The 14,955-nt window shown below is 43.7% G+C and overlaps 1 protein-coding gene across 2 annotated transcripts in view; it reads left to right on the top strand.

Annotated features, from left to right (window-relative positions):
* Nucleotides 1-14,955, top strand: part of LOC120839259 (transcription initiation protein SPT3 homolog) — a gene marked incomplete at its 3' end in the record, with an annotated part of 141,916 nt that overhangs the window by 101,134 nt on the left and 25,827 nt on the right. Inside the window, 1 exon segment of one of the 2 annotated variants that reach the window (XM_042292083.1) lies at nt 1,607-1,693. Within the exon segment in view, the coding sequence (XP_042148017.1) occupies nt 1,607-1,693 (87 nt within the window). 2 annotated transcript variants of the gene reach the window in all.

The following is a 14,955-nucleotide window of genomic DNA, read 5'->3' as shown; positions in this document are numbered from 1 at the left end:
GGGAGTTTTCAAACGCTACGGTACGAAACCTTTACTCCGGAGTCGGATCGAGAAAATCTTGGAACACAGCCGAGGTGAAACACTTTCTCAAAAGCCGAAACGGGAACTTTACGACCAGGGTATCCGCCAGGTGGGAGAAGCGTGTTACCTCGTGTGGGTCACATGCGACCTCCACCGCCGACGCTGTCGATCGCAGCTCTTCGTGGCAATAGGGCGTTTTCGTAGACCGCGTTCCCTTCTCTGCTAAGCCCTCCACAACGAAGAAGCCGCTACTGCGCCTGCGCGCCGATGGCCTTGGCTGAAGAGTTCCGGGTATCGTTGCGGGTTGGCGGAAAGCGTTGCGGGACGACGAAAACCATCTACGAAAACGAACTTTACGATCGCCTCTCGCACGCATGTTGAAAAGCCTTTCAGAGTTGAAAAGTGCTTATGTACGAAACTATGACGTGTGTGCCGCGGATTCCTCTAGTCCTTCCTCTAGTCTGGGGCTCCATGAATTCCCTATTCGCACTTGGCACGCTTTCGTATGAACCGGTCGCGTTCGTATAATCCCTACTGCGTGGTGAACTTCATACTGTTCTAGACAAGCTCGTCCATCTAGCGAAGTCATCAGACGCCATTTCAAGGCAGACTGGCCTTCATCTGTAGACGTATTTACACTCAAATTGATATCCTAAAAGAAAGCACTGAAAACAAAAGAAAACGCATGGCATGACCCCGGTTTCCAAAATAATATTATTTCTGGACAATCAGTGCATGGTGTCGCGTGGAATTGAGTTTATTTATGTAGGTGTTGTTTTATCAAGGCCCGGGGCATTTCGAAGGGCGAGAACAACAACAGCAACTACAGAATGGGAGCGCTAAAAAAACGAAATTATTTTAGACACATTCGACAGCGAAATAATTGGTTTATGTAGGTTTAGGAAACATCTCAGTGTCTGCGATGGACGCAATTGACCCGGGAGATGACTTCCAGTCCTGGGATGTGCGAGAACGGAATGATGAATGGGAGGTAGTCAGGATTGTACCTAGAATTACATCTTTTTGCTGATGGTCAAGACGACTTTGTACGGAATTGTGAAAATAAGTTTCGTGATATAAAGAAAGGCGTCAAAACTTTTCCGGTTCGGGAATGAAAAGGACAGCGATAAAGCTGATTTCATAAAAGTGACGATAGCTGTGTAATGATATAACTAGTAAAAATAAAACGAGCGGATCTGGTTTGAATGGTTTCCAATGCAGTTAGCCACGCCTTACGTTTCTTTGGTGTTTGGTAACCGCTCTCAGCTCGTCCTTTCCAAGTCCCATGTGCATAAATGAGTCGTAATATTTTTTTCTTCGATTTTTTTTTTTATTTCTTTATGCGCGGCTGAAGGTCTGACGAGTATGCTTGTCGTGGGGGGCATCCAGTGAAGTAATTAAAGCGCTACCACGTACGCAGCACTGTTCTAACTCACGCTACATATTGAACTGCGTGTACAGTGTTTTTACAGGTTTAGATACGTCACTGTTAGATGGTAATTTTTGTTGCACAGCGCCGCATATCTGGTTTAGCTATGCAACCTCGAAGGTATATATGACGAAGGCGAGTTCTTTCTCCTTTCAGTACCTGCAGGCTGCCGAGTTAGCTGCGACGCGTGGTTCCAAGTACGTCGGCATCGAGGAAGTTCTGTTTCTCATGCGAAAGGACAAGGTGAGAGTTGCTCGTTTTGCGTCGTACGCGGTGCCTTGGTCTGTGGGTGGCTGTGTCTCGACCTTTCGGATTCACGTATCGTTTGCATGCACGGTGCACCTTCCCACCCGGTCTTTGCCAAGTAATTTATTGGAGGTTGCGGGTTTACTTGTTTTTCGTTGTCTTTTAGTGCTGCGTTCCGGGGCTAAAGAAAACTCGGAACAACGACCCCGCGCTTTATATACATCCTTTCTGAGGACGTAATAAACTTCGTGTAAGAATATATATTAGACTTTCTTCCCTAGATCCTGTATGCGTTCGGGCAGGTCATTTGTAGGAGCGCATGCGGGAGAAGCCAACGGAATATCCAACAAAAATTGACATTAAAAAATAAGTTCATGACATTTTTTTTAGCGAGCAAGGCGTACGTAGGGTTTTTTCTTCTCAGTCATATATTATATATATATATATATAGAAGAAAAGAACCCTTAGTGAAAACAGCAACGACGGACGATTTAATCTTCGACGTTTCGGCCGGAGTCCGGCCTTCGTCAGGAATATATATATATATATATAACTTTTTTGCGAAATCACATTTGCGATGTACGTGCGGTAATACTTCGTATTTTTGGGAGGAAAAAAATGAAAGACGTTTACACCACCCTGTAACCCCGAATTAGAGTGCAGCTCTTGAGGAGGAGGAGGGGAGGGTATACCCCTCCTCCCTCCTCCTCACCTTTTCATTCTCCCTGCTACTCCTCCTCCCCTCCTCTTCCTCCTCCTTCACCTCCTCCGTCACCTCCTCCTTCAAATTCCCCTCCTCCCCGCGCGCTGCGTTTGGGACATTTTCCATAATGCACCGCGCGGTTACGCCGACGCCGAAGGCAACGGCGACGGCGACGCCGCTCATGCCGGAATCGGGCGCCTAAGAGCTGCGCTCTAAAAGGCGTGGTAGGATTTCTATTTTTATGCACTTTTCTCTTGGTCGCTCGAGGATTAGGAACTATATATGCACGTGCCTGCGTGCGCAGGCGTCTGTGTCTTTGTATTCGCGTGCGTCTGTGTCTGCGCGCGTCTGTGTCTGCGCGCGTGCGTAAGTTCCGGCATCCGCGCGTTATTCATTGCTGCTCGTTTCATGCAAAATCGTACAATAAAAAAATCACTTAACATTTTTTTTAACATAGTCAGAGGCGTGTTTAATCTTGCGGTAATACCGAGAAGAAATAGTGGGACGATCCGGGATTATTACATATATATTAAAAAAAAAGAGAAAGAAAAGAGCGAAACGAAATTTGGACAGGAGTTTAGCTGCTTTCGGGAACCTTTTAACCGTCCGAGTCAAGTGGTGTCTTGCCCCGTGCGCACCATTGGGCGCGGTGGAGTGACTCGCTAAGTGTGACTCTGTCCCCTAAGCGCAGTCAGCCATTTGGATGCACGCGCTGCTGGTGTGTGTTGATCCCTCATTGCCCTCGCTAAATGCCCCTTCGCGAGCGATGGCGCGTGGCGCTCCTCTGGCAACAAGCCCTGCTTGTCGCTGTCGCTATCCCCCCGAACCCGGCCGGGCTGTTTACTTTAGCACGGACGCGACTTGGCTGCATGCAAAGTGCGTTCGCGCATTACCAGAACTAAGCGCTAGCCTCCCTAAAAATGCGCGAAAAAAAAAAAAATAATAATTCAATATGAGTTATTTTGGATTGGGCCTTTTTTTTTTTTTTTCTTACTTCGTTGAGTATTGCTTTTGTTGTTTGGTTTCGCCTGCTATGTCCCTCTTAGTTTTTCTTCTTTTTCTTTTTTTTTTTTTAACTTGGCGTGTTCTGAAACAGTAACTTGTACCCTTTGAGTGGGCATAATCGCGCCATCGTTTCACTAGAGTTGAGTAATCCGTAACTTAGGATTTTAAACTCGACGAGCGCGAAACACGTGACTCTTTTTGTTTGTTTTTGGAACGCAGTCTCGATGATTACGGGTGTTGTTTCCTGCCGTGCACTCGTGCGACACTGTTAGCGCGAACACGACGTCGTCGCTTTCTTTGCATTGTATCTCTAAGGAGTATTCATGGGCCAAGTTCTCCTGCTTAAGTTAGTGCCCCAAATGAGGGGGCACTAACCTCAGCCGAGCGTGCTGAGGACCTCAGCCAAACACGCGCATGTTTGTCGCTTCGGAAAGCGAGCAAATCATGCGCCATACGCACGAACACTGAAAATGGAACTGGCCAGGAGCTCTTTCTGGTTACATTTTCAGTGTTTGTGCGTATGGCGCGGGATTTGCTCGCTTTCCGAAGCTACGAACACGCGCGTGCTGGGCTGAGGACGTGTACATATTTGAATGGTGCATACTCCAGGGGCCCTTAACTCGTCAAACACAAAGTTGGAGCCGAAGTTAACGCAGCGCGCACCGATTGGACAATCGCGACGATGACTTGGCGCTTTTGTCGCCAACGTCCAATCGGCGCGCTTCGCGAACTTTCGGCTCCAACTTTGTGTTTGACGAGTTTGGGGCCCCAGGCTGCTATCGTCTCCTTGCCCTTTGATCTTCCACCCATGCGTGCACGTGCGCGATCGTCGCTGGAGCTGGTCGCGAGCTCCTAGCATCTTTTGATAGCATCACTCGCATCGCTGCTGCGATCAGTGTCGAAGACGTCACCGTCTTGAAACCGTGTGCTCGAAACGTGGAAGGTAAACGTGGAGGCCGAAGTGCGACACGCCGAGAGGGTCTGCGAGTGCGTGCAAGGGGGCGCCGCGCGTTGGGCGGGTGACGTCACGGGCCCAACAAACAGGGCGCAAGGACACAGGAGCCGATTCGCGGCCCAGATAGTGCGTTTAATACCCTCCGCTACGTGACGCTTGTCTGCAATTTGGTTAAAATTAATGAAAACTCTTTCTGTGTAAAGTGTTTATTTTTTAAATGGCAATGCTTTAAAATTATTTAAAGTACTTAAAACGACTAAATAGTTTAAATCAAATACGTCACAAAAACCACGTGACGAATGGCGCCTGCCATGCCCTGCCTGCCTGCACGCCGTCGCCTCTGCATCATTCTGCATGGCCTCTGCTCGTCCCTGCGTCATTCGTCTGTACCGTGCGTGCCGTCCATCTGTGCTTTCTGCTGCATCATGTTCGGTCGACTTTGCATCAATCAAGGTGACGCATGACCGCCCGCGTACTCGCATGCTCGGCGTGAATTCGTGGAGCTAGAGCCACTAAATGAGCTGCGCTTAGAGTATCGGCACTCCGTTCCCCGGCATTGTTGTGGGCGCTGCCATTTTGGCTCATATGCAGAGTAGACGCAACTGCCGATCGTCATGATTCAAAAGTGCGACTTCCTCAGCATTAGATTCGGCTGTGGAAAGGTCACGCAATATTGCTTTGCTCTGTCACGAACTATTCAAACATTTGTGGAGGGCGGAAAGGCGTTTCCTGTGAATTCAGATAAAGCTCCAGATACCTGGCAACCATGATTTTACGACACAAAATGGCCAAGTGTCGTTACTCTGAAGCGTAGCTTATTTAGTGGCACTACGTGGAGCCGATCGGTTCGAGCTTCTCACGCTCTTGTTTCTGCCGGGCTGTCTGGCTGCATTTGAACGTGTGTGCATGTTGATTTTCGATGAGATTGTTTAAAAAAAAAGAAATTAACTAACGACCCTGCACACGACATTGTCCATGGGTTTACAGATGACGGTGTTGAACGAACCTCTAACATTGCAGATAGAGCCTTGGTTGTTATGCTGTCTGAAATTTCCAGGAGGTGCGTTTAGCCCCTTGCATACACTGTTGTGCACACTCCAACAACGTCTTCTGTTTAACGCAGTCTCCTCATTTCTCTCATTCGGGAGCTTAAGACTGTTGGCTTCACAGTAAGGCTGTGGTCTGTGGTTAGGGGGCTTCAAACGTAAGCTTGGTGAGTGTGTTGATAAGCCATTTTTTGAAGTTGACAACGAACACGTTTACTTTGTCTTTGATGTTCCGCACCTTCCCAGAAAAAACCAAGAGCAATCTCCAAGCCCACAAACTTTGCATTGGAAATGAGGTCATTGAGTGGTCTTCTATTGTTGAACTTTATTGTTCTATTCATGAGATGAGCTTGCAATTGGCTCCGAAACTTACTGAGAGACACATTTTTTCAAGAACCTTTCTGTAACATGGAAGAAAATTGTGCCCCACAGGTACTGAGTGCCTCACTCTTTCTTGCAATCATATCCCTTGTTTATGCCAAGGAGCTTCCTGAGGCAGCCATGGCTACAGCCTATTTCTGTGATAGGATGTGCATACTTTTTGCTTCTCTAAATAGCTAAAAAATTCAAGAAGACAGGACAGAAGTTGCATCATGCCATTTTGAAGGGAGAGTCTGAAATACTTGATTTTCTCCACCAGTAACTCGGATGGATTTCAGCATGGCAGTTCCAAAGTAGGAGGCAGCCATAAGCCATCATTGGGTGGCAAGTTACTATAAAAAGTGTCCTCGTGCTCTGGGATGAGCTTTCAAGCAGCCATGACTTACACTACTGCTTTCAAGCAGCCATGACTTACTGCAAGACACATTGAGAACGTTTTTGGACCTATATACGACAAATGCTGGGCTGCAACACAAACCCAAATGTGCATCAGTTCACCTCAGGACTAAAACACCTCTCGATAAAAAAACTGTTCAAACTGTCGGACAATGAAAACGTAGAGGATGACAAGGCTGACCTCCTAAAGGAGTTGCAAATATCTTCGCACCATGAAAGTTTAACTTCAGACATTGTGGAATGTCTTCCAATTGATAACTTCCCGCCACTAGAGGATATTTCTGAGCTGGCATCAGACATCAGGTCTAACATAATTGATGACTCGTCCACTTTTTTATTACGTTTGGGGCTATTTGATCAAGCTTTTGCTTGAACAGACAACTTACAGCTATGGCTGTTCTCAGCTGTTATCGGATGAGTCTAATAACTTGACCAGGCCTCACCAATACTGTCTTGTTCCTAAAGCATACCACGTGCCTGGAAAATTCTTCGGGAACTTAGTAGTACCACTACAGGCTGCCTTTCATTTCATTCAGCAACTGGAAAATCACTTTCTTCCCATAATAGAGAGTGTGACACATTTTCGAGGAGTGTGTGTCGCCTTGTAGAGCACACATTGAGGTCTGGGTGGTTTTAGCCTTTGCCCAGAGGAGTTCCACAAAGGGCTTTTAAAATTGTTTTGCAAAATACGCTTGTGTTGACATGTTTGATTTCTTAACCGGAATTTGGACAAAGTTCGGTTGCACTCTTCAGTGGCTAGTAAGCAACGAGACAGGTTTAACTGTTAATAGTGTATTAACAGAGGCGGTTGCCAAACCAAAAACAAAAAGTGCTTATTAAGTGGGCGGTGCAGCTTGCTCTCCAAACATTTGTTTCCCCTTTTTCCAGCGAATGTGTATCACGGCTCCCTAACAAAAATATTTGTCCACTTTCTACAAAATTTCGACAGAAAATTTTGTATAGAGGCTAAGAATATTTGAAAGAAAATGTATCCACTTTTGTATCTACTGTCCATAGTTTTTTAGCCGCTTTTTTCGGAAGCCATATTTCTTTTCTGAACAATTTCGGGGAATGTTTAGGGACGTTGAATCTTGCCAGATTTCGAATAGAGTTCTCATTGTTTGGTAATGGCTCGCCCGCAGTGAGTTTGAGGCTATGCAAATTGGTGTTTTTTATATTTGCCGGAAATCGGGGAATTTGTACTATCCGGCGTGTGCCTTCGCACTGTTATTATACTTTTATGACTGGTAATGATAGCGATGTCTTTTTTATTTTTGCACTTACTTTCCGTACCCGAGTCGGCATGAAAGTGAATGTATCACACAGCATGTTCTCCGTGGAAAGGGTTTTTAACTTGGTTCCGCTAAGAATTTATTACGAAGTGTACGATATGCTGACGTCCTTCATATTCATTTATTTTTGTGAGTATCGATCTCTTTCGTATAAAACATACAGAGCTTCTGAAGTAAATCATGTATACATGAATGTGGTCCAATAAAATGTGTTCGAACCACTTACTGTTGTTGACCCCAAAATGCTCCACCAGTCAGGAGTCAATGCGGCGATTGTGTAACTTCAATGCTTTACAATAGAAAAAGAACAAGAAATATATATACTTCTGCTTTGTGAAGTAAGTTGAACTATTGTTTGACACATTTTGCACAAACTCTATCGTAAAAAATAAAACAAAAGTGCGTCAGTATTCAAAAAAAAAAAAACAGCGGCTTCGGGAGTCCCGAGAGCCGAGCGAGGCAGGGAGGAAAGAGAGAGGGGTACCGGAGAACCGGAGCAGAAACGCCCAAACCGAAACCGAAACTAACTTGACCGGAAACGGAATCAGATTATGCTTAATACCGCCCGCTAGGAGCGCTACCTGTCACTGGTCTATCTGGGCCGCTGGGGCCTATGGCAGTGTCCGCTCTTTACCTTGTGTATATTACTCTATGGCAAGGCAGCATTTTCAAATGGGGCAGAACCGAGGGTCCCATATCAATCGATTTATCCACGAAAATACCGCGCCAATTTTAAAACAAATTTAGCAGGATTATTAACTCATATTTTATTTTTGGCGTATATCCTAACCCCTTTAAATGCAAAACATAAACAGTGAGTTAAGGGTTGGAGGGAATGAAGCTTGATTGCTCTGTCGATAAGTTCGAGCACCGACCTGCAATTGTGGGACGCCGGAGGGTTCGCCCGTTTGTCGTCGGAAATGCCATGCAAGATCAATGAGATTCTCTTCTCAGGTGCCAATTCACACGGCTAGCATGGCATTCTTGGCATAAATGTATTGCACAAGAGTTTCGCTGGGCAGGAGCTTCCGTTGGGCCTGGTACTCGATGAAGTCTTGCATGGTCATCTTCCTCTTGAAGCGTTCGAGGAGTGCTTGCTTCCACGTTTCCCAGTCGCGGATCGATTTACCATATGCTGTCTGCCAGTCCTTAGCAGGTCCTCTGAGTCGAGTCAACGCATTCAGCATTGTGAGGGACGACGTCCAATGTGCAAGAGGCGATGCGATCGACCTCTTCAAGCCAATGAGAAACGTGTCAATCGTAGAGTGGACTTCGAGGGGACGTGAGTTTGTCAATACGCACTCCACGATCCGCTGTTGAGTCTCTGCGATGATGGCAAGAAGCTCGTTGACGGTGGGGATCGCAGGCTCTCGGCTGGTCGCCTCGTGGCCCATGGGAACGTTGACAGTTGCGTCCCCGAGATGTGCGACTGTGTCCGGTGTTTGCGGCACTGAACCCACGGTCGGGCGTTGTTCTTGACTTTGACGCAGCTGATTTTTGATCGTCGACATATCAGTTTGAAGCTTGTCGTAGGCAATTTGGAGCTCTTCGTAGCGCTCCGCGAGATCGTTCGTAGAGTCGGCCATGTCTTGGCTTAATTTGGCAGGCGTTCAATAAAAGGCATGCTTGGGTCGTGTGCCTTAGCTAACACGTACCTGTGGTTTTTGTTGGTGTCGACCGCGCCATGTTAGAGTTAAGAAAAAAAACATTTAATCAGAAAGCGTTACAAATCGTTCCATATCGTCCGTGCTCGTGCGTCCCTATCCCCTTCGTCCTTCTTTGTTTTTCTCCGCTCGTGCTCGTGTCTCGGCCACTTTTCTTTTTCTTACTCGCACTGCTAACACCAGGAAAAGAAATAAAATGAGCCGCATGGATTCAATAGCGATTTGATAAAGGCAGATATATCTTTCTCAATCATATGCACTTGTATGTAGGGCAAACACGTCCTCGCATACTGTATTAGCTTACGTGGGCCAATAGAAAACCACATCCTTAATCTAGGATTCTAAGTAAGGATTCAAAAAACGCATCTTTATTCTTAGAATTAGCTCACCATTAGATTGTTTTAGCAAATATATTGTGCAATCAATGCAGAGTTGTGTTAGAAAGTTATCTGGATTTAATAAAAAAAAATCCCCAATTAACCTGACTCATATCGTTCAGTTTTTTTTTTTTTTTTTTTTTCGTTTTTGTTTTATGAAAGTTCTTCTCAGATCATATCAGATTTTATTTCTTCAAAGTTATCCCAATTGGGATACATTACATCAGGGGGAATAAATGCAACGTTCAATGCACAAAAATAAAAGGTAAACAGCAAACCATTCAAAAACATACGCTGTTCACATTTTACAAATTGGATTTACAAATCTGGCGAAATTTATTTGTATAAATTTCATGGATGATGGGAGCAGGTAAGGAATTCCAGTCGGCAATAGGAAGTAAAAGGGGGAATTTTGAAATTTGTTAGTTCTGGAGAAGAGAGGCTGAATTTTGAGTGGATGATCACGGCTCTTTGAAATGCGAGATGGATCTTGAAGATAGAGGCTACGATATTCCGATGATGAGTAGTAGATGTCATGAAGAAAATCAAGACAGACTAGTTCGGTTCTAACGGCTGGAGGTTTCAACTCCTGGCTGGTTTTAATAATTGTGACACTCAAGGTTTGTGAAAAGTCATGCATGATGTAACGTGATGCCTTGTTTTGAACAGATTTGAGCTTGTTGTTAAGAAGGTGTGCTTGATGAGGCCACCAGATGATGTTGGCGTATTCGAGTTTTGATCGCACAGATGCTTTGTAGGCGACTAGTTTGTCTGTCTGAGATGGGCAGAAAAGGTTTGCATTTGATATATCTTAGCGATTTACACGCACTTGAAACGGTTTTATTGATATGATCGTTCCAAGTGCGGTCCTCTGAAAAAATTACTCCTAAGTACTTGTATATTCAAACTTTATATCTTTGTGGTTAGTGGAACATTTCCTTGGCGTGGAATAAGGCTGACTGGCAAATGTTATAAATCTTCTTTTGCTTGAATTCAGTCTCAGTTGCCATGTGCTCCACCAAAGTGAAATCACTTTGGTGCAGCACATTTGCATCTGGAAAAAGTCTTATGGAGGATGTTAAGCAAAGTGGCAGGTCGTTTATATAAAGAAAAAATAAAAGCGGACCCAATATTCTGCCCTGAGAAACTCCGGAATTTACTGATAATTTAGAAGGCTTACTCTCTCCGACATATGTAGCCTGTTTACGATTTTCATGAAAGGTGGCAATCCATTGTATCATAGCAGGATGAATTTTGAGTTGAGACAGCTTGTACAACAAGCGTTGGTGAGGTACGGAGTTGAAGACTTTGGCAAAGTCGGTAAATATGGCATTAGCAGGTTTGGAAGGGTGAATTTTTTCGTGCAAATTAGTAACAAATCAACAAGTTTCACACGAAAACCTTTTTCTGAATTCATGTTGGTTAGTACAGATTAGGTGATGGTCAGATAAGTAGCTAATCATATGGGAGTGTATGACATGCTCCATAATTTTGCACGGTACACTTATTAATGAAATTAGTCTATAATGAAGACATGTTTTTTATCACCAGATTTAAAAATTGGTATCACTTTCCCAAATCTCCAATCTGCCGAAAAGTACATTGACTCTACAGATTGCTTGAAAATTATATAGAGTAGATGGCAAGATATGATTTGGGTTATCTTCAAAAGTTTGGTACATATGTCGTCTTTGCCAGGTGCAGAGCTTGGGGGCCGGGAGTCTATCAATAATTGCCACAATGCCTTCTTGTGTAAAGGTGACAGGTTCACATGATACGGTTGGGGATACATAAATTGGATCACATGGCAAAGGAAACTGTTCCTCAGTGAAGACAGATACGAAATACTCATTAAAAGTTGTTGCTGATTCATGGTGGGAGAGCTCCTGTCCTTGCTCATCCTAATTCTTAGGTAAAATTTGCTCCTGTTTAGGACCAGTGGTCTTCCAAAATTTTTTGAGGTTTGTTTTTAATAAATTTAGTAGGTCACTTGTGTAATATTTAGTTTTTGCCTTTCTAATTTCAGATTTGTACTTTCTGTAGCACTTAATATATTTTGACCAGTCCATAACTAATAACTTAACTTTGCTTTAGAAAACAGAGATTTTTTCTTGTAGATAGTAAACCAGTTAGTAAACCATGAACGTTCAGCATTCGTTTTTAGCACAATTTTTGGAATGAAAGTCGACTTTAGTTTCTTAAACTCCATTTTTTAACATATTCCAGTTTGCCTCAAGTGATCTTTTGTTAAAATTCTCTAAGTACTTAAATGCAAAACTTTGAAAACAAGCAACAAGAGCTCCCAAGTCGACTTTAGAATAATCATATATAATTTTTGGTGCTATAGCTCTAAACTCAATTGGGAGTGTCATTAAAAAAAAATGTTATGGTCACTAATTTTTCCAAGAAAATCTACTGACCAAATATTGTGAGGAGATGACATAAACACTAGGTCTAGTATAGTATTGTTCCTTGTAGGCTGAGTAACGACTTGATTAAGGTTAAAAATGCTTGCTATGTCCAAAAATTAAAGGCAAGCTTCTACTGGGTTTGAACACTAGCTAAAGTCCCCAGCTTCCTAACAAAATACAACAATCCAGGTAGGAGCATTTAATAGATTCAATGCATTCAAACAATTTCTCTAAAAAGCCACTATATCTTCTCGGAGGGCGATAACAGGTACCAAGAATAAGACGTGAGTGAGCGAATTCTAGTCGAACCCACAACGCTTCTAGGTTACTATCAACAGGAATGAGAAATGCGTGAATATAGATTCGCTAACTGCAGTGAGGGCCCCTCCCTTTTTTGGCTATGTGTTACTTCATGCTATTGCACGGTCATATTGTTGTTCTGAAGTTGCCTTAGCAAAATCACCTCGTCGCGTATAGCTTATCATAGACTAGTTTGACTTTAATGCTTCTGTTCCTGAATTGTTCACTAAATTGCCATAGTTTGCTACGATGTAGATGGATCTGTGTGTGAAATCTTCCGAAATGCAAACGCATAGAGAGGCAACGTTTTTTAGTTTGTGAGCGTTATTAAGAACATCCTGTCTACTTCGATAGTCGAGGAAGCGCACAACGATCGGGCATGTTGCGCCGTCACGTTTGCCACCCACGCGGTGCGCACGCTCAATCACACCGGCTTCGAAGCCTAGGTGCGTTCTCGCAAACTTTTTTATAATGACAGATGACTGTTCCCATGTTTCATTCTGTTTTTTCTGGGATGCCCCGGAAGAGCAGGTTGTTTCTTCTCATTCTGTTACTTGGGTCATCAATTCCAGACTCGAGTGAATCAAATTTCTCGTGCATGCAACCAAGATCAGTCCTTAATTCTCTAACACTTCTTTAACCTCACTTATCTCATGAATCTGTTTTTCTAGGGCATGAACCTTTGTTTAAGTTCGCCGATTCCTGAACTGATAGAATCCAGCCTTTTCCCAGTTTCCCTATAGTTCTCTTCATTTGTTGCCGCGAGCTTATGAAGCATCCCTTCCAGTTTTTCGATTCCTGTAAGTGGCTAAAGATTGGTTCTACGTCTCCTGATGGCGCTAGCACTCCCTCCAAAAACAAGAGACGTGTCGTGAGGTAAGAGAAGCAGGCTGTCAAACACAACAGCGAATTATTGCGGAACACTTATTGTTGATGGTACTTAATTTTTTCATTCTTTCATTCCGTCAAAAATATGCAAAAAAGACAATAATGCAATCTGAACAAAAACATATATATGTGGCCAATTGTTAATTAGTTATAGCGACTGGAAGAAAGCACAAATAAGCTAAAAAATTGGAAGTGAGTAAATTTGTACACAAGTGAGTGGTCACGTGGTGTTTGGTCGCGAAAAACGAAAACAAGACAAGATAAACTAATCTACTCCTATTGCAACATCTCAAAAGGATTCCTCTTGGAAGTTATTAGCATCTAGAGGATACTGATAAGACATGCAAAACACAGCTGTCAAATTGAGGTTTAGGGTTTTTAAATGCCAAACCAATGAACGGCATCTGGCAAGCCCCAGCGGGGGACCAGTAATGAATTTAGACCATCCGGGGATCTTTTGACATGCAACCGAATGCTCGGTTACAGGGTGCCTTCTCCACAATAAGCCTCCATCAGATTGAGCACAGGTGGGAGTTTGCACACTTAAAAAGTGACTTGTAATGCTCAAGTTTCCATACAAACAAAAGGATTCAATACAAGACAGGATCACGCGCCTGTGCCAATTTCTGCATTGTAGAGATTCGTGAGAGGGACTATAAGCACCGTGAAACCAGTCGGCTCTTGTTTTAATGCCTAACCTTATTCACTTTTTTACAAAATAATGCGCACTTTCTGCTTTATCGATTTTTTTTTAAGAACACTTTTAATCAGTTTTTGAGTGCTCCTTCAATGTATGAATTTTTATTGGCAAAGTAATTTTGTTTGCGTATGTCGCCAGCGCAAATGCTTGGTTTCAGCTGACAATCGCACACACGTCAGCTGAAACCAAACAATTCTCATATCTAACAGTTACTAAATGTCAACAAATGATAGCTGTAGAAAACTTAAAATGTTGCAATAAATTGTTTATTCAGTCCCTACTAGTATAAATTGCTTGTGAATTTTATGGATATTATCACAATATTGAGCAAGAACAGAGTTTGATAAAAATATTGGAGCCAAATACTTGTGGCAAGGACTCTATCAGCAAAATAAATTCACAAACCCAAGACACGTGCCAACGTCAGCCTTCACAGAAGTATCGCAGACATGTCTCTTGAAGAACACGTCCCTGTTGGTAATCCACTTCTCTGCACAGGCTTATAGCACTGGTGCACACAGTCAGCCTCATAAATAGTTTGTAGACACTCAACACATTACTCTCGACAGGCGCTGGTGCTCTACGTGAAATGTGTGGCTCCTTCTCAAACACAGCTTTTACAGTGTAGCTTCCCCGCTCAGAAACGAGAGGGGTTCTTTGCCTCAGAGCTATACTCAGTTTCCTCGTCCGATGGATCACAACGGACGCTACTACCAACCACAGCCAATCCAAAGCTCAGAAGGTGTCCGTGACCTTTCGGTTGTGCAGAGCCAGGCACGGAGCGGGAAGTCACATGTCACTTGTGGAGTGCTGGATTGGCTAAGATGACTCTTAGCGTACGTTGCTTTACATTGTAGGGTGAAACCGAAGTTTGCTGTCTTTCCCATTCCGCGGTTTGCCTCATTTATGTCTCTGACCACCTTATTTTTGGGGAATTTGCAAACTTTTCCAAGCACCACAATGACTTTCGCTCTAAAGCAGGGGATTATTGTCACCTTGGAGCGCCCTCCTGGAAACAAGCAGCATGGAGATTGCTTTCATGTCGAAAGAAACACTATGAAAAAGCGTCACTCCTTTTCCCCACCCTGTCGAGCAAAATAACATTTATGCAAAATAAATAATGAAAAATAAACCTCCCACA

Source organism: Ixodes scapularis, unplaced genomic scaffold (assembly GCF_016920785.2).
Source record: "Ixodes scapularis isolate PalLabHiFi unplaced genomic scaffold, ASM1692078v2 PGA_scaffold2__306_contigs__length_199485367, whole genome shotgun sequence".
NCBI classification, from domain to species: Eukaryota; Metazoa; Arthropoda; class Arachnida; order Ixodida; family Ixodidae; genus Ixodes; species Ixodes scapularis.
Note: the sequence above shows the minus strand (reverse complement) of the source record. Positions and strands in the feature narration are given on the sequence as shown.